The 20,620-nt window shown below is 41.7% G+C and overlaps 1 protein-coding gene across 1 annotated transcript in view; it reads right to left on the bottom strand.

The window, feature by feature from the left end:
- Positions 1–20,620, bottom strand: part of plcg2 (phospholipase C, gamma 2) — a 51,368-nt gene that overhangs the window by 21,885 nt on the left and 8,863 nt on the right. Inside the window, exons 2-14 of the mRNA XM_080871889.1 lie at positions 11,770–11,961; positions 10,446–10,595; positions 10,024–10,117; positions 9,047–9,094; positions 8,174–8,258; positions 7,974–8,054; positions 7,837–7,880; positions 7,664–7,736; positions 2,124–2,225; positions 1,733–1,851; positions 1,534–1,619; positions 436–553; positions 7–175 (exon numbers count right to left, since the gene is read on the bottom strand). Of these exons, the coding sequence (XP_080728015.1) occupies positions 7–175; positions 436–553; positions 1,534–1,619; positions 1,733–1,851; positions 2,124–2,225; positions 7,664–7,736; positions 7,837–7,880; positions 7,974–8,054; positions 8,174–8,258; positions 9,047–9,094; positions 10,024–10,117; positions 10,446–10,595; positions 11,770–11,953 (1,353 nt within the window). The 5' untranslated portion in view covers positions 11,954–11,961. The remainder of the gene's footprint in view (positions 1–6; positions 176–435; positions 554–1,533; positions 1,620–1,732; positions 1,852–2,123; positions 2,226–7,663; positions 7,737–7,836; positions 7,881–7,973; positions 8,055–8,173; positions 8,259–9,046; positions 9,095–10,023; positions 10,118–10,445; positions 10,596–11,769; positions 11,962–20,620) is intronic.

Here is a 20,620-nt window from a genome sequence, read left to right as displayed (position 1 = left end):
CATTACCTTGAGTATGATCTTGCCCTTCAGCTGCGTGGGTGAAGGCAGCTGCTCGGCCAGGTGCTCCACGGGTTCGATCAGCAGTTTGTCTCCAAATACTTCTCTGAAAGTACGAGCCATCTGACGCTGCTGATCTACAGGGCAGTGCTCCTCTATGGACAGAATCACCGGGAACCTGAGACAACGAGACGTGGTTACCGAGATGTTCTGAATGGTCCAATGAAAAAACAGAATCCTTCCCAATGAATTAAGAGGCTGACAAAAAGTTCTTAAATCATCACATTGAATCGCTGCTTCTGCAGTTTAGCTCAGATCTTTGAATTCACAGAACTGCAATGTTGATTTATCTGGATCCATCATCAGCTTATATTCAGATCTAACAGCAGTCAAAGGCAGCATTTTTTGAGTAACACGTCTGGTTGTTTTGATTCTTACTCTGAGGTGACAAAAGCGTGCTCGTTTATCGCTCTGACCACATCCTCAAACTTGATCTTCGTCGTCCTGCTCCAGCCATGGTAAATGATTGGCTCCCCGGGGCCCTCCCAGCAGTCCACTGTTTGCATTCAGTAACACACAAAGAGACACTGTGAACACACTGAGTGAGCAAAAAAAACTCTTATTAAAAACTCTTGTTTTACATGTAATGGTATGAGTCATGTCCAAAGTTAAAGCAATCAACTGTGGTTCTGTGACATTTACGTCAAACGTTACTAAGCATTAAATAAGAGTTTGGCCAAATTAAGCTGAAAAGCCCCAAAACATCGAGTGGACGGGGTGGTTAATTTATATGTTAGAAACCATATAAGACAGACAAGAGTTAAAATAAATCTTATTTCAGTCACTGATTTTTGTTCTGCCTACATTAACATGTGTCTTGAGGGAGCCAATCAAAAGTGGACAGCTCAAAATCAAAGTTCTGCTCTCACATCTCGACGAGGGCCTGCGATCACTTCTTGCTCACTTTGATACAAACTAGCATGCACAGAGTTTCCATTTTCAAAGATCAAATGTGTAATCAGCAGCCGTGCACTTAGAGAGAACCGACAACTTAGAGACTGTGACGTTAACCGCGAGTTTTTGGGCAAACACGTGGAGACCCCAGCAGTCGCTCTGACCTGCACCAGCCAACTTTCTTTCGTTTTTTTTTTTGGAAGCATATTTGATGAATGAGATATTGGGGCAGGAGCATTACTGAGTGTTAGAGCTGGCTCGCTGGTCTGTAAGGCGTACAAAAGACTTTATCGACTATTCAATACTTGTTAGTGTCTTTTACACTTGGACATTGTATTAAAATCGGCAGCCTTGCTCAGGACACATCTACACACGCTGGTAAAAGCATGCGGCCGTAGCCCAGTCAGCCCAGATTACGCTGAGACGTTGGGTTGAATGATCAGACGTCACTGCTTGCTTCCTTCCTTCGTCACCGTCTTTGAGCTGTCCACTTGCAACAGAATCACTCAGGATGCATGCTAATGCCGGGCCCGAACAGTGGCGTCATTCGGGTGCAGCACACGCCGGGAGTTTGATACTAACATTCGACGCAGCGGCATCCCAGACGCAGACAGCGGACATAAGCCTCTGTGGACGACTCGCTGCGAATCTGATCACCTGTCAGGTAGCTGTTGAAGAGCAACAGGAGACATTTTATCTTTCACACATAGAGACATTTAAACCAACAGTATGTGGAAATATTACTGAGCATCATTAGTATGTGTGACGGAGTCAAACTGACGTGTTGTGTGAGGAGTTGACCCAGTAATGCGACAAAGGGTTGTTCATGTCCACGTTGCTGATGTCTGAGAACTTCTCATCCCAAATACAATTCTCCTTGGAAAACAGGAAGCCGAGGAACTGGAAGAGGAGAAACGCTTCAGATTTCAGAGTAATCTAACCCGTTCCCCCAGCCCCGCCCCTGCAGACTCCACAACGCTGTAGAACTGCTACGGGATGATTGTGTATTCACTTAAACACTCCAAAAACTTAAAGACTGCTTTCTGTTGATCAGAATTTCGAGCAAGTTTTTTAACACAACTGCATTCCTGCCAAAACTCAGTTTTAGCATCGATTGTCAAACTTGGTGCAGAAGAAGGAAGATGGTGTCCACTCATGTTGGTGCTGAATACCTCGCTCACGGTGAACTCCGGGTCATTGGTTTTTCTCATGGTGTCATCAATAAAGGTTGTCATCAGCTCTCTGACTTGGTTCAGATCATTGGCCCAAGTTTCCTGATGGATGAAAGGGCCAAAATAAATAAATAAATAAATAACTAAAAATCACACATCAGACTGCGACGGTTCATTTCAAACACTTTTTTTCTAGTCCCAGAGCTGTGTGATGTCAGCGAAAGAGGAAATCCATAAACATGCTGCTCTCTGTATATGAGGAAATCAGATGAAAGCCTTAGCAGACTTTAGAGAGAGGAGGGGAACTACATGGCTTGCTTTAGATAGAGTGTAAATTAAGTAACCGCACCACAGTCAGTGGCGACTAACGGAATAAATGTACCGCCCTTACGTATTTAAAATGCAAAATATGAGTAACTGTATTCTGTTAGAGTTACTGTTTGAAAAGGTGGTATTCAGTTACTTTGTTGAAATAAATAATTTCCCCCAGGGATCAATAAAGTATTCTGATTCTGATAAATGGATTGCACGGCAGTCTTTTCCTGTTTCATATGTTCAGCTTTGCTCTCTCTAGTTTTGGTAATTCCATGCACAAAACACGCATTAAGAGGCTCTAATGTCTGTGTCTCAGTCTCGCGGCCCATGTCACCCCTAGTTGCACGCCGCATAATGACTTGAAGAAATATTTTAAAAAATTATTCACAAAATGATTTAATATGAAGGCAATAGGCAGAGTGTTACAGGCATCGGCCCAAAGAATGTAGCCTGATGGGCAGTGTAGTCCGTGCTGCAGGGAGAATGGACCCGTGATGTTTCTGTGAGCGAGGAGGGAGAAAAAGGAAAAGTAGGAGCTGTCACCGAGCAGAACCAGGAGCTGGAAGCATGTAAATATAATAATAACCACTGCAGCCAAGAAGAGTGCCTGACGAGCCCAGCTGTAAGTAAGCTGTTAAGACTCGACTGTACACTGTGTTCGTGTTTGTAAGCAGCCTTTCAACGCCTCTCTCTGTCTCTCGCTAGCAAACTTGACCCAGACAACAAAGTAAAGCTAGTTTTCAGCTACGAGCCCGACACGAACCGGACGTATTAGCCAGAGGTCCCTTTACTACAGTTCGGAGCCGCGGACCTGTTTTATATACGAGATCGCTGCAAAAAGTGCAGCCTTACCTAATGTCCACCTACTGTTACTCATTTATATTAAGATTTAAACATCTAGTTGGTGTTGGTATGGAGAGTAACCGTCAGCAATAGTAATAAATCACACAGCAATAGTTCATTCATGTAGTTGCAAAAAGCATGATAATATATTAAGTAATCCAAAGTATTCAGAATACATTGCTCTCATTGAGTAACGTAACAGAATATGTTACAAAATACATTTTGGGGCATGTAATCTGTAATCTGTAGTGGAATACATTTTAAAAGTAACCTTCACAACACTGGCCACAGTACAGTTAATTTAGGTCCTTTTAAGTGTGAAGGGGAGTGTTTTTAATCTGCATATCGGTCCAGCGAGCACACTGAACTCTTCTGCTGTAAGAGCACGATAAATGAAAAGGAAGAAAAGGAAAAACAGTAAATTCTATAACTGGTCCCAGCTGTTGATGACTGCACTGTGGTGAATCTGGGAACCACCTAGTCAGCAATCTACAAACTGTCTTTGGGCCAAAGCTGACCAGGGGGGCCAAGCAGGCTCCATCTGAGACATTCAGCCCTGTGCTGACATTCAAAGAGACCAGCGGCAGACAGCGAGACACTTCGGTCATCACTCTGTGGCCTTCAGGTGGCTGCTGTTACAGCCAGATTACAAAACAAATTGATGCACAGTTATAAAATCTACCAAATCAAACACACACCGATTCTGAACCATTTTAGTACAGCCCAAAATAGCTTCATCAGCCACATATATTTCTGTAATATACAACTGTCGACACAAGAGTTACATTTCAGTGTGCGTTCTGTTAGCAATAAGCTAATATTGCTAACATATAGATTTAAGTACTGCAGCTCATTTAAAAATCAAACCAGAGGCGAGTTCAGTGCACAGCTGCAGGGCTAAAACAGGGCAACAAAACCAAGATAAACTTCTCTGCACAGCGAGGAAGTCAATAATGAATGATATCATATGAACATTTTCTAGTTTCTGAAAATGTGCCCGTTTAGAAACCCCAACCTTACCCCTACACCTGGACGAGTCGCTGGTGACCTGATATCATAGTCAGGGCTGCACATAAGTGGCCCGTAGGTGCGCATTCGCTGTCAAAATAAAAGATGCGCACCAGATAAGAAGTTGCAATGTGCGTTTGCGTCCATATAAAAGGCACTGTTTTCGTCCGCTAGAGTGGGATTTTCACAGCATATTCCGCACCACATCTTTGTGCGTTCATCATTTGTTTGAAGCCAGCTCACCTCCTGCAACCACTTTTCCGAGAATACGTGCTTCTTTTGCGGTTCGGACTCCTGACATTTCTTTGGAGGTGGAGGAACACCACAGTAATTGCTTAAAGGAGCTTCTTCGACATCTTGAGGAGTTCTAAACAAATGTCTGTCCTCCTCCAGAAAATCTTATGTACGCAAACGTGCGTTGCAACTTCTTATCTGGTGCGCATCTTTTATTTTGACAGCGAATGTGCACCTGCAGACCACTTATGTGCACCCCTGATCATAGTACCACCCTATTAGAGCACTTCGCTCTCGCTCTGCAGGCCTACTTGTTGTTCCTAGAGTATTTAAAAGTAGAATGGGAGGCAGAGCCTTCAGTTTTCAGGCCCCTCTTCTGTGGAACCACCTTCCAGTTTGGATTCGGGAGACAGACACTATCTCTACTTTCAAGATTCAAACTTTCCTTTTTGCTAAAGCATATAGTTAGGGCTGGACCAGGTGACCCTGAGTCCTCCCTTAGTTATGCTGCAATAGGTCAAGGCTGAAATCAGGAAACAAAATCCAGGAGCAACAAGAGGTGATGAGACAAGTGGAAACAGGTGGGGAACACAGCAGGAAGTAATGAGAGGACAAGACAAGGGAAGCAAAACTGAAAGCAAAGCACAAGGAATGGCTAACTATCAAAATAAAACAGGAAGTGAGAGAACACAGACAAGAATGAACTTAATACAGGAGGACTGACACAAGAGGACAGAACAGCGGGGAGAACTCAAGTCTGAATGAACTCGGAAACTAGTATCCGGCATAAATAAAGGAGGAAATACATGAAACAATATTGAAAAAGAAAAATATTTCAATAATCCAAACTCTGGGTAAGATGACCCAGGATCATGACAAATGATGACATATATGTCCTTTAAGTGGGTGTAACTGTAAGCAAAGACCTCAGCAGGCATGTTAGGATGAATCCAGGCAATTATTTTACAGCCTCACGTGGAGTCATGAGTCTGATTCATAATATGACTTAAAGCTGCATGCATAGAATCACCAGAAAATTCTAAAAGCTTCAGAAGTTTTGTTGACTTTGCCTCCAAATAACGTTTAAACGTTTTTATCCCTGCAAACTGTCGTTCTCACACACATGTGCACTGCGTAAACACATTACAGCTTCACTTAAGTACCCATCAAGACATGTACAGTATCCCTGTTCATCACACCAGATGAACCAACGCCACACTAGTTACAATTATAATAAATAGAAGTACATTTACCCATATCTTTGCTATGACAGTGAAAAGAAAGATGAATTCCACCACTCAGCTGGTCCTGGACGTGTGCTGGCTGCAGTATGATTGGCAGTGTTGGGACTAACGCGTTATTAAGTAACGCGTTACAGTAACTACGTTATTATTGTGGTAACGAGCACGGTAACTAGTTATTATGCCAAAATCAGGAACGCGTTAGTCGTTACTGGGATTTAGATAGGGTCGTTACTCGTTACTTCGTGTGGTGGCATCGCGGAGCTTCCACAGATTCAGTAACATTAGCAAGTGGTGGAGGCCAGCAGGTGGAGGAGGGAAAGGGGACGCAGAAGGAAAAGAGACCCGAGGCGGCCGCCGGTCCGAGTGTGAACTGAACTTCAGGTAAGAGGTTATGACCTGCAGTCTCTCTGGGTCAGATATGAACCAAGTTTAGGTGGAGTTTATTTTCGTTACGCTGACTTTTTCCGTACTGCGTGCTAGCTAGCATGACGGAGTTTCTATACAGCTGGGTGGGTGCTATGAAGTTAATGATGTTGAACTTTATTTTGTTCATAAGTTATTAGAGTTGCCAACCATCCCGTCTGGTATTCAGAGAAAATATTACGCGTTTCTTATTGAGGTGAAAAGGAACAGTTAGTCCCGTAATTCAGCAACAATGAAAAAGGCACAAAGCTGGAGTTATTCTGTGTTTACGCTGCACAGCTGCCTCTTCTTCTTTCATCCTCTCACCCTCTCTCTCTCCTGTTTCTACTTCAATCATGAAACTGATCAATGATCAGCTGATCGGCTCTCTTGTTTGTTTATTGCCCACTTTGCGCCGAAAGAGGAAACCAGTCGCGCTAAACAACAGCAGCACGTTTAAGCTTGATCAGCTATTGAGAAACAGGTTTACCTTTTAGGTGACATGAATGAGTTGAAGGAAAGTTATGAACTGTTTCTGAGAGACAAATAACACCAGGATCCTTTTCTAAGCAGCTGACAGCTGGTAACTGTGCAGGTGCGGATCTAGCAAAGTGTTGCCAGGGGGTCCATGTAGGGCATTAACGGGGAAAGGGGGGCACAAAGAAATACTTTTCTTTCTTATTCTCATTTAAAATGTCTAGCTTTTAAAAAATAATTATCTGAGTCTTACAACAAACGATTGATAGATTGATGCATATATACCATCAGAACAGTGAACATCACTGTCACAACAGTGTTTGTTTTCATTCAAAGGCTTTATGATTTTTCCTATAATGGTGGGCCGGTCTCTAGTCAAATTCCCCGGGCCAATTTTCTGTCCCAGTCCAGCCCTGTAAGCAGCTCATCTGCAGTCTGGTGTTGCCTACATCTTCCTATTCAGAAGGCAGAATTTCCGAGTTCTGAGTACAATCGAAAGCACCACGACTGCAGTTTTTGTGTTGGATGTAAAAGGCGCACATGACGCTGTGACGTAGGCTAGAATCATGGCAGCAGTCAATGACGGTCCAGGCGTGGGATTTCTCTCGTGGAAATGTGCACATTATCTTTTCCTTTCTATTGGTAGGTGGCACAGTGCACTGTGGCAAGTAAGCAAGCTAGAAGACTGCAAAGTTATGGAAGCAACACATTAACAAGAGAATTCTGAGTAAAACCAAAGTTACTTTGCCTAGTAACTAGTTACTTTGAAAGTAACGAGTAACTTGAAGTAACTGAGTTACTTTTGAGAGAAGTAACTAGTAATGTAACTAAGTTACCCAACACTGATGATTGGTTATATTTAATCTGTTTGGCTCTTTTCCACCTTCAAAGTTTCCAAATTCTACTCAGGATTCCTCGAGTGCCAGGTTTGCTCCGTGTCTGCTTCCTGCATAATCCTCACCCTAAATATAGTCACGGCTTGTCCGACATGCTCGTTATTCCTTGTAGCTTGTTTACCTGTTGCTGATAGATGAGAAATCGTTGGAAATCGTGCAGGAGAACGGCCGAAGCATCCGGTTTGTCTGTGTTACTGCAGGACGGAGGAGAGAGGGAACACACATTCACACGATGCCGTCAGAGCATCCTTCATCAGATCGCTATTATTTACACGAGAGGAAACGGGATCTCACCCCAGAATGAAGGCGCAGGATTCTTTCTTGAACTCGTCAAGAATCTGAGAAAAAACAAACCCAGCATGAATGAAAGGGCTACAAAAACAAGAACCTGTGTCTGGTGATATTATGTGATGTCATTCATTCATACAAACCTCATTCTGCTCAAACATGAGAAGGTTGTAAAATTTATGAAACTGCTCAAAGTCCAGGCGATCCTTCTTCGAGCCCACTTCCTGCGAAAGCAGAGCATGAAAACTGTGATCAAGCTGACGGGAGCAGCTGCAGATGACTGTTTTGTGTTCTGAGGGGGTTTAACTATGTTTTTAAAAATGCATCCGCAAAGTGGAAATACCTGGAACTTTTCTTTCAAAGTGCGAGAGCTCGGCGCCTTGTAGTTCATCAAAGGAAGCAGTGCCTTCAGTTCCTTCAAGGAGATGCTGGATATGAGACAAAAAACCCAGTGTGATCAGACTGGAAACCATTTATTATTACTGGTTATAGCATGTTCAGACACTGTCGTGTGTGCAGAAAAAAGCCCACTTAACATCAGGTATAGAACAGATTTTTTTACAAGTGTACGCAATGTGAAATTATTCTGAGATCCAGATTACATCCACAAGAAATTTTAAAGTTTCCAAGGTTGAAAGGCGCAGCATCAGTAACACAGGGTAGTACTATCTGTGACGCATTGCAGAGTAACAGAAGCTTGCATCGCTAAGTGCATTATGGGTAAACTTTAAAGGGTCGGATCAGCATGAACAGGTTTACCAGACTTATGTCCTGCCGTGATTTCAACTTTGTTCCAATTAATTTCTCATCCTGTTACATGATGAACACAGTCAAGTGCTGTTTATGTGTTCCATACAACAGTTTGGACATTCAGTCATTTCACGCTCTGAGCATGCAGGAGGGCGTGGACCACAGAGTCGCAGCAACTGAGCATGCTCTCTCCACAGTTTGTTGCTTCACTAACTCTTCAGCTCGAGACATCTAGCTACATGTTAAATATAGCCAGCTGGAATATTTAGCTTCTGTTCATTTTTAAAGAATCCATATTAAACACAGCAGGTGGCTGAAGGCAAACAGGCGCTAGTGCTGGTGGGACCAGAGATCGGGGCTGCAGCACACTGGTAAAACCACTGGATTTATTTTGTAAAAAAAAAAAGAAATATTAGTAAGTATCATAAACTAAACAGTTAGTAGGTAATCTTTATATTCAGCATACCTGTTTGTCTTGGTCTGATTAACAGAATACATCTGCTTCCTCAGCCAGCTGGAGGGGCAATAACACAGAGAGAGCAATGATCAGAGCAGCACAGCCACAAATAACTATGGAAGTGTGTGTGTGTGTGTGTGTGTGTGTGTGTGTGTGTGTGTGTGTGTGTGTGTGTGTGTGTGTGTGTGTGTGTGTGTGTGTGTGTGTGTGTGTCTCCTGTTAAGTCATGGAAACACAGCTGGGTGTCTGTGTGTGTCTGTAGGTGTTTGCATGACTCATATTGTTAGGTGCATCCTAACAGTATGTATAATGTAACATTTGAAAGCAAAGACTTGATAAAAGTGTAGTTTATGTTTAGATCATGGAAAAACAAAGACCTCAAACAGTTCACATTTTTACTTTTAAAGCCCGCTTTGTTAAGTTAAGTGGGCCGAACATGTGAAACTTCACATTCTGTCGCTCTAAAGATGCTTGACTGCACATTTAAACCCTGAAATATCTTAATATAAGATAAAGAAGTGGAGCACCTCTCAGTTTTTCTACGTGATAAGGTTTCTGGTAGCTCACTGTCACAATGTGCTGTATTTGCAAAAAAAAATTTCTTTTTTTTTTAAAACCACAATTTATATAGTAGACAGTGAAAAACAGGAACTTTCCTGTCATTTAAATGTTTATCTGTCACTTAAATACTTCGGTGTCAGATGAAATGGCTCGGGGGAGGTGTTTATCAGCAGGAAAAGCTGCAAAACATATAAAAATACAGTTAAAAGTCCAAAACTTTCTGCCATCTTTTACATTTTCCAAAGCTGTCTGGCAGGCTGGTCTTTTCCAGGCCAGTTCTGGCCCCCAGGCCACATGTTTGACACCGCTACCTTAGGGTAATGTTTTGCTTTAAATTCGAGGCAGCTATGGTTGGAGGACATCTTCACAGAATGAATAAATGTCAGTGTCTGAGGTGATGTAAACACTGCAGCGTGCACGGCTACCTCTCTATGAGCACCGGGGTTGGTGATGCCCGAGTCTCCTCCCTCAGCATTTCAAGTCCCACCAGCCATTTCTGCGCCTCATCCACAGAATCAGCTGCACAGTGAGAAAAAAAGACTCATTACTCAAAGATGTGTTCGTGAAAACACCAGTGGATTTGGTTATATTACATAGGTAACACCAAAACTACCGTTTACCCCTAAAACAAATTAGCCTGCACTGGGCACTTCCTGGAGCAACAGGTGCACTTATGCACTGAAAAGCTTCAAAAGAACTTAACAGCAAGCGTGGGAAATGAAAAGAAGATGCAAATACATCACGCAAATCCACTTGGCAACTACGAGTTTGTTGTGCAGCAGATACATATTTCTGATGCTACTAAATTCTGTTATAAACACTGCATGGAACATCCATAAAGCTTCACCTCCCAGACTGAGGGTGCTGAGAACAAACTGGGAGCCGTAAAAGATGGTGAAGCAGGTGCTCTCATCGCGCTTGTCCTTCCCATCTTTGAAGCGTTCAAAGTCCTTGGAGTTCCTTCCCGGACGGATCTCCCGGATCTCAGACAGGTCCACTGAAACGCAGCACACGTGTTTCTTTAAAGCAGCTACAGTTTTTAAAGGATGTGATTTAACTATACAACCATCATCATTCCCGAAGGAGACCTTTAATGCATATTTCCAAACTTAGACTTTATTCATAGACTTTACTAAAGTAGAAATGTTTGATTTGGACTAACACTGGGCCCCTCAGTTCATCCTCCCCTTTATCAAACCTACTACAAACAGGGGGTGGAGCTTATGTGCACATAGTATCTTGCTCAAGGATATTTGGCATGCAGACTGGGTTCGAACCACTAACTTTGCACTTAGTAGCTGACCACCTCAGTTACAGCCACCCCATTTACCAATTATATCGCACAAACAGGATAATTAACTCATCTTTTCCCCAGAGCCATGTGATGAGATATCAGGCCTCTGTGCACAGATATGATAAACTCGTTTTTTATTTCCTTTTTAAAGTGGAGTCACCCTGTGTTCAGCAGGTGACCCATATGCCATAAGGATTCGAGGCTATGTTCTGTGTCTTTCTCCACTGTCCCATCAAATAAAGGTTAAAATACCCCAAATGCATATACAAGAATAAAGTGAAATCACACAATCAAGGAGAAATTTAGACAAAACATGCACATTGTTTTATAAACTGGAGTATATGATGTATGGTTAACTTCCTTTTTTAGCCACAGTCATCTCTGAAGCTTCATGAAGCTGATATTCAAAACTACACAATGAGCAGTGAAGTGCAGGAGATAACAGGTACTGTTCTATGTGCTGTGGTACCTCTTATACACTAATGTGCCTCCTGGCTTTTTGAGCTGTGGTTTGATATTTGTTTTTATAGGGATGTTGTGATTAGTCATAGGGTCACAGAAAAGAAACAGAAATGAGGCAGTGACCAAAATGGTAACACTGTGGCTTTAAAATGCCCAAAACACTGGCGGACGTTACCGTGGTTACATACATCCGCTATATAGATACTAGGAAACGGGAAATAAGGTCACAGAGAAAGGAGTGTGGATGGTGTGGTTTAAAACATGTCACATCCTGCTTCAGATGAACCCATTTTTGAAAGTTGTGAACCAAACCTGACAGATTCTGAGCTGGAGCATCACGGTGTATGACAACAAGCCTTACAGAGGAAACAACAGTGGGACCCTCAGGTCGTACAACTGAGACTCAAATACTTACAGACGCCATCGGTCTTGTCCGCGGTACGTGTCCACGCCACCTGACGGGTCTCCATGATGACCTGCACAGTGAGGCGCTCTGCCTTCTGCCGAAACACCGTCATGACCACGCCCATCTCCAGGTCCCGCTTGATCACGATCTTCCTGTACTCAGTCATCTCGCCCTGCTGCCCCAAACGAGCCATCTCTGCAGCTGACACAGGGTGGGAGAAAGCCGAAGCGTGACTTTTGAATAATTAGGAAAACGTGGAAACATGAGTTTTTGCTGGCTGAGACTATTTTAAACAACAACTAACCCATCAGTCATCACAGGCACCTTGCAGCTGGTGCATACTAGAGTAAAATCCTCCCTGTTGTGACACATTTATGAATCCTGCAATAGCCTTTAAAGCAGAGCGTATGTTTTTCCCACAAACTCACCGAGAAACAAACCTCTCCTCCTGCTCCATAAATCATCCTTTACTCCAGAAGGCATCACTCAATCAATCCTGCCTTTATTTAAGTTACGAAATACGATGATGACAGGAAAAAAAAAATCATGTTTTATTATTAATGTTGTGTTTATTCAATACATTTGGTTGCTGTTTTACTTTGAAATGTGCAGGTCTTTAATTTGAAAATGTCTGCCTTTAGAGAAAAAGTATTGTTTGTTTGTTTCAATCATGTAAACAATAGACAGAAGTTCATTTAGAAAAAATGCCACAAAAATAGAGCTAATATTTGGATACGTGCACACGTATCTAATCCCACCCCTTCGCCAGAAGTTATCAGTCAACATTTAATCAGCTTCCTTACTGATATAATCTGCAGTAAACTGTGACTCCACACAACAAAACCAATACCTCCACTTCATCCATTCACTTCCGCTTATCCTTTTCAGGGTCGCGGGGGGCGCTGGAGCCCATCCCAGCTGTCATAGGGCGAGAGGCGGGGTACACCCTGGACAGGTCGCCAGTCTGTCGCAAGGCTAACACACAGAGACAGACAACCATTCGCACTCACATTCATTTGCACATTCACACCTAGTGACAATTTGGGTTATCCAATTAACCTATCCCCACAAGCTGCACGGTGGTTAGCACTGTTGCCGCACAGCAAGAAGGTCCTGAGTTCAATTCCACCATCAGGCCGGGGTCTTTCTGTGTGGAGTTTGCATGTTCTCCCCGTGTTTGCGTGGGTTCCCTCCGGGTACTCCGGCTTCCTCCCACCGTCCAATACCTCCACTTTTTAAAGTTAATTGCATAATACAGTAAGCATAAGCTAAACAGAGATATTCACTGAATTTCAGCATTTTTCTTTCTTTATAACTCTTTTTAAACTGCTTTATGTTTGGACGTTGCCTCAACTCCACACTCGGACTGGTCCACAGCTTCACTGCACGCACAGAAACACAAAGACTGTTCCCGGTATCACACAGTCACAGCTTGAAGTTACAAAAACACCTTAAGTTATAACTTCCTTCTCTCAAAAAGAACAGTGAGAAAGTAGTGAGTGTGTATATAACCTGTAACCTGCAGTGTGGATGATTTGAACTGTAAAAAGAGTAAACAGTGAATGCAATGTTGTTTTTTAGTTATTGCCCCAGACCTCTGCACAATAGCTTACGTAAGGTGAAACCAGTGAACAGTGGAAAATATGAAGTCCAGTCTAATACTAGCAGCATTGGACTGGATTAGTATTGCAATGCTAGTAATGCAACTAGCATTGCAATAGTATTACTAGTACTGCAATGCTTCTTGATACTTTGGAATGATTATATGTTATATATCATATCTTATTCTCTCCAGTTAAGTTTTTCATCTATTATTACCTCAAGAAATGTATTTTCACTCAGTATCAACTTCATTCATTTGAATGTTAACATTTGTACTTAAACTGCTATTACCAAATAACACAGTTTAGTTTTATTCAAATTTAATGACAATGTGTTTTTGTAAAGAACTTCATTTATTTGGTTAGTTGTCCCAGATCATCACCAGAGCAGGAAATGTTTGTATCATCAGCAAAGAGTGACATTTGTAATACTTTGAACACTTTAAAGGTGTCATTGATGTATAAGTTAAAGAATTATGGGCCCAAAACTGAGCCCTGGGGTACACCACAAGCAATGCCCATACATAAAGAGCAATAACCCTTTCATTTCACAAACTGCTTCCTGTCTCTTATATAATTCAGAACACAGTTTAAAACGACGCCTCTGGCACCATAAAGTTCCAGTTTTCTTATTAATATATCCTAATCTATAGGGTCAAATGTTTTTCTCAAGATTATGAACAACCCGGCCACATATTGATTTTTGTCTGTGGAATTTGTGATGTATTCTGTTGGATCTAATAGTGCCGATGATGTTGATCTTCTTCATCTGAAGCCGTACCCACTCTCGGTGAGTAGTTTATCTATACATTTTCCAGTCGGTTGTTAAACAGTTTTTCAAGTATTTTTGAGAACTGAGGTAAAGAGGCAGGCCTGTAGTTTGTGAATCGGTATTTGTTGCCCGAGCTATAACTTTTTATTTTCATTCGTTCTGAAAATCGACTAGTTTGAAATGTAAGTAAATGGTTTTAAAATACCCTCAAAGAATATCAGTATCATTACAATCCAAGGATTTCTGATTTTCACATTTTTTGACAATTTAAAAAACTTTATTTTCATCGGCAGCTGTGAGAAATATTGAATAAGGATTTCTGTCTATCCTCTGCTGTCCCAGGATCAGTGATCGTTCTTGCTAAATTTGCTTCAGCAGTTACAAAGAAATGATTAAAGCTGTTTGCTACAACATCCATATTATATTCTTCATATTCATTGAAACACTGAAATACGTGGGATGGTTGTTTAGTCCAGCCCCATGTTTTATAACACTGTTCAGTATTTCCCATGATCTTTTAATATTATTTCTATTATTACCCAATTCCTTCTTACTATATTTAAGTATATTCATTAACTTATTTTTATATCTTTCATATCTAATTTCAGTATCTTTGGTTCTCTTTCTTAAGAAATCTCTGTATAGTGCATTTTTCCTTCTTTTGCAGACCTTTTGTTATCCGTGGACAGTCCGTATATTCATGTTTTCTACTATATTGCTTTATTGGACAGTTTGTATTATACAATAATGTAAATATTCTAAGCAATTCATCATAAGCACCATTCGCATCCTGTTTCTGAACACTTCATCCCAGTTCTGTTTCATTAAATCGTTTTTAAAGACATTTATTGTTTCCTTTGTTTTTACTCTTCTGTATTCCTTTAACAGGTTCATACAGTACAATTTTCTGTGAGCCATTTCTGTAAATGAACTTATTGTAAGTAAGTGTTTTTCAAAGTGATAATAAATGCAATTAAAAGATTAGTCTTTAGCAGGTATCATTTAATGTAAAGACAATAATAATGGACCCAGGATTGAACTCTGTGGAACCCCTCGGTTTAGGAGTGGCATGAAGGGGGTGCAAGGAAAACACAGCAGATCTGCAGGTAATGAGAATACTTGATAGGAAATAAAGACCCTCAATGACACAACACAAGAGCCTAAAAATAGTTTTGAACTACACAACGGTTTCACAAGGAGGCGAAACAGATATTTAGAGTCTATTCAGAATCCCTACTGATGTGTCCCTTCTTCAGACAAGAAATGTATGATGCTTTTTACTAACACATACGATTAAGAAAAAATAATAAATGCACATACTTGATCTGAAAACAGTGAATAAATGCACGTGTGGATTACTGCCCAGGACAACGAGCCATATAGTGTGAACTTTTACTTCTTATTCAGGTTGGGAGATGCAAAATGACCACAAAGATAGGAAGAGATGCAAATTGGCCATAAACAGATATAACACAACCAGTGAGAGTCACAAAACAACTACTAGGAGATGCAAAATATCTGCATGATACATAGCCGGTGAAGCAAAACGACTATAGCAACATGACCGTGTGGTTTGTGGTAGTTCTGCGTGTCTTACAGTCATCTGGCTGCTTTGGGAGACTTGCGATAGCCACATGTCGCTTCAGACCCTTCTGGCTGACACGGTGCTGACGACAAACAACAGAAATCACTCATTTACATCTCATCCCAGTTTTCAGACTTTATGGTTTCACTTGAATCCAGGTCACTGCACAGGAATGTCCATGTTCTGAGCCGTGTGACGACACGTTAATTCTTTCACTATATCTGGATTCTACTTTAGCCTGAAATGGGAAGCTGACCTCACCCACGTCTTTTCTGACGAGTGGGTCCACGTCCAAACTCCACATCTGGCACCATTTCTATTTTTGCTTTTTCATATCTTCATCTCATTTGCGGGGTGTGCTAACAGAAAGGCAGCAGAATACAAAAGGAAGTGGAAGTTGAGATCACACATGCTGCAACTCCGGTCAGTGTGTTGACATTTCAACCCATGTACATTATTACATAAGCACTCATGTCGCAAAGTGCAAAAAGCTGCAGTTTCTCTAGCTGCCTCTTGAGGCTGACTCCAAAGTGAGTCGGCCACAGATCCCCACAGTTAAATGCTTGGACTTGCAGCACAAATATGCATGTTTGCAGACTAGTATAAAAAACTGACCTCTGCCGAACATTTCCCCCTTCCTAACAACTGTGTTAAGTTAGGGAGAAGCTGCTTTGAGTGGCATGTGTGCTGGTCCAGGCAGCTGTAGCAGCTAGCGCGCCGCTAATTCCACTCCTGAAACTCGACTAGCAGGCATATGTGTACCTGTGTGTTGCACCTGTACGCCATTACACTCATCTAGTGTCTACTTCTAACTCAAAAAAAAGAAGGTCAAAGTGTAAACCCCAAGCCTCCAGAAATCACTGTGTGAAGATGCTGTGCCATCTTAAAAATACAGTCTATAAACTGTCCAAAATCTGTTCGCTTTCAATTTGATTCGATTTTTAATCACAATTATCTCAGTCCTGCATACCAAGGTTACGTCTTTCAGTTTTAACTCAAGACGCCTGCAGACGGACAGACAACATCTACATACCATTACCCTCAAAAGCTTTAAAATGACATTTCCATTTAAGAAGCAAACTACAATTAGAGTTTGCATGCCTGGGCTGCAGGCAGCATCACTGACACATCAGAGAAATCACCAAACTGGGAGGGTGTGGTCAGTATGAGAAGCATGAGGTTTGTTGGTGTGCATGACACAGTGCAAACTTAGACAAGCTTGAAAGCTTTTGTTTGTTATTCTTTTTTGTTGTTGTTATTGTCAGGCCAAACAATGTCTCCAAGCAACCTAATTTCACGGGAAAGCACGTAACAGACACGCCGGTCCAAGCAGCCCACCTGCAGGGGGAGATGATACATTTAAAGCCAAGAAATCGCTAGTGAACAAGGAAGGTATGAAATACATGCCAGGAACGATTAAGCTAGGTGGCTAATATGCATTTACATGTGTTAGTAAAGTCTGTTTAAACTCATTATTTTCATATCGGCTTAAAATAAAATATCTCCCTCTGCTGGTACTGCAGCTAACTGCAACCTACTGTAACGTCGACAGGCTTCGCTGTTACCAGTGTTGGGACTAACGCATTATTAAGTAACGCGTTACAGTAACTACGTTATTATTGTGGTAACGAGCACGGTAACTAGTTATTATGCCAAAATCAGGAACGCGTTAGTCGTTACTGGGATTTAGATAGGGTCGTTACTCGTTACTTCGTGTGGTGGCTGTCGCGGAGCTTCCACAGATTCAGTAACATTAGCAAGTGGTGGAGGCAGCAGGTGGATGAAGGAAAAGGGACGCAGAAGGAAAAGAGACCCGAGGCGGCCGCCGGTCCAAGTGTGAACTGAACTTCAGGTAAGAAGTTATGACCTGCAGTCTCTCTGGGTCAGATATAAACCAGGTTTAGGTGAAGTTTATTTTCGCTATTCTGACTTTTTCCGTACTGCGTGCTAGCTAGCATGACGGAGTTTCTATACAGCTGGGTGGGTGCTATGTTACTGATGTTGAACTTTATTTTGTTCATAAGTTATTAGAGTTGCCAACCGTCCCGTCTGGTATTCAGAGAAAATATTACGCGTTTCTTATTGAGGTGAAAAGGAACAGTTTGTCCCGTAATTCAGCTACAATGGAAAAGGCACAAAGCTGCAGTTATTCTGTGTCTTTGCTGCACAGCTGCCTCTTCTTCTCTCATCCTCTCACCCTCTCTCTCTCCTGTTTCTACTTCAATCATGAAACTGATCAATGATCAGCTGATCGGCTCTCTTGTTTGTTTATTGCCCACTTTGCGCCGAAAGAGGAAACCAGTCGCGCTAAACAACAGCAGCACGTTTAAGCTTGATCAGCTGTTGTTAGAATTTATTTAATATTAATTTCTAGTATCAGCTGATGTTTGCTGGAGCCACAGCTGTAAAGCTGCTGGTCATGATGTCGGTTTGGTTATCTGGTGAGAGGGAAACATGAAGATGAAACCAGGAGATGTCCTTACTGGATCATCAGAGCTGAGCAGGTGATGGAGAAACAGGTTTACCTTTTAGGTGACATGAATGAGTTGAAGGGAAGTTATGAACTGTTTCTGAGAGACAAATAACACCAGGATCCTTTTTTAGGTAGCTGACAGCTGGTAACTGTGCAGGGGCGGATCTAGCAAAGTGTTGCCAGGGGGCCATGTAGGGCATTAACAGGGAAAGGGGGGCACAAAGAAATACTTTTCTTTCTTATTCTCATTTAAAATGTCTCGCTTTTAAAAAATAATTATCTGAATCTTACAACAAACGATTGATAGATTGATGCATATATACCATCAAAACAGTGAACATCACTGTCACAACAGTCAGTGTTTATTATCATTCAAAGGCTTTATGATTTTTCCTATAATGGCGGCCGGTCTCTAGTCAAAATGCCCGGGCCAATTTTCTGTCCCAGTCCAGCCCTGTATGCAGCTCATCTGCAGTCTGGTGTTACCTACATCTTCCTATTCAGAAGGCAGAATTTCCGAGTTCTGAGTACAGTCAAAGCACCACGACTGCAGTTTTTGTGTTGATGTAAAAGGCGCACATGACGCTGTGACGTAGGCTAGAATCATGGCAGCAGTCAATGACGGTCCAGGCGTGGGATTTCTCTCGTGGAAATGTGCACATTATTTTTTCCTTTCTATTGGTAGGTGGCACAGTGCACTGTGGCAAGTAAGCAAGCTAGAAGACTGGCAAAGTTATGGAAGCAACACATTAACAAGAGAATTCTGAGTAAAACCAAAGTTACTTTGCCTAGTAACTAGTTACTCTGAAAGTAACGAGTAACTTGAAGTAACTGAGTTACTTTTGAGAGAAGTAACTAGTAATGTAACTAAGTTACTATTTTAAAGTAACTTACCCAACACTGGCTGTTACACAGATGTTACAAAGATCCAGCAAACACCTACCAGGATGGTGCAGTAACATCTCCACTGTTGCCACAACTTTCACTGATGATGCTGACAAATGCCAAGTGAATGATGTTAGTTAATGATGTTAATCACCTAAAAGAAATAATTCCTCTAAAAATATCACAAAGTTTTTCTCTTATTTTTGTTTTCACGAAGGAAATAAAGCAAATTTATGACACGGGGGGATTTTCTGTCTTACTCTCACTGCAGAGGATGGGACATGCAGCTGTACGCTACTGAAACGGTTGGAGACACACAGGTGGAGACAGTTATGGTGGTGAGGCCTTTCGAGGATATTGTTGCTGGTGTAACAAAACTCAAAGTTGCAACAGCTAACTCTGAGCTAAAGAAGTCACTCTGAGGGAACGTAACAAGCTTGTTATTATGTAGCGGAGAAGCTATCAACTCACTATGCAATGAGGTGAAGTCAGTACACTGTGAGGTAAATGTGCACTAGGACCAAGTACCCAAATGAAGGTGATGCAACAGTGCTCTAACAAGTTTCTCTCGGGAGCTAAAACTGCACCGTAAAAGAAAGGTTTTTAAGGCAGCAACCTTGTAATATGCAGCCCTGTGAAAAACTAATTACACCTCATGATTCAGCAAGAAGTAATTGTTTTCTGTATGACTTCATCAGTCTCACAGCTCTCTGAAGCTTTCAGTCAGGCTGAGGTCAGGACTCCACCACTGCAGCATTGCTGCATCCTGCTTTATTTGTCCAAAGGACATATTTCCAGAAGTCTTCTGGTTTGTTCAGATGCAGCTTTGCAAACCTGACTGTCGTTTTTTCTTTAGAGTGTAGAGGCTTCCTCCTCCTGGCAACCCTTCTGAGAAAGCCGTACTTCAGTCCTTTTCTAATGGTCCTTTCATGAACTTTAACACTTAGCCTGCCAGCTGAGGCCTGTAGAGTCTCAGATGATTCAGTTTTTCACAGCACTGCACAGAAACTGTGAAAACCTTTCCACAAAAACGTAACACTTTGAAAGTTCCTTACACTGTGACTATCATGCACTTCAGCATAACATTGTTAATGTGTCTAATATTTTTGAGCTCTTTGAGTAGAAGTAGTTGTAACAATTGTTTGTCAGGGGTTGGGTGAAGAGAAGGAGAAAAAAAACAGAACAAATAAACCACTTGGAGACTGAACATGCCTCCAACATGAAAGATTTCACTTTGAGCTGCGTAAACTTTGAGTTACCTCTTGTGAAGTGTGTCACAACACTGAATACAGTACATTAAGAAATGTTAGTGAAGAGTTACAGTCAAAACAGAGCATAGATTAAGAAGAAATGCCATTTTTATCTTTACATATGATTAAAAGTACGTCTGTATGTGTAAAAATCCAGGATGTGCTTTCCTGTGAATACGGCTGAAACATTAAACACTGAGCATTCTTCAGTGTTCTGAGGAAAGGTGAATAATTAACTGACATAATTACAGCACTATGCCCCTGCTTTTCCTACTGAAGTCCAGTGAGGGACAG

The sequence above is a fragment of the Rhamphochromis sp. 'chilingali' genome (genome assembly GCF_963969265.1).
Source record: "Rhamphochromis sp. 'chilingali' genome assembly, chromosome: 2".
NCBI classification, from domain to species: Eukaryota; Metazoa; Chordata; class Actinopteri; order Cichliformes; family Cichlidae; genus Rhamphochromis; species Rhamphochromis sp. 'chilingali'.
The sequence above is the reverse complement of the archived record's forward strand: the minus strand, read 5'-3'. Positions and strand labels throughout refer to the sequence as shown.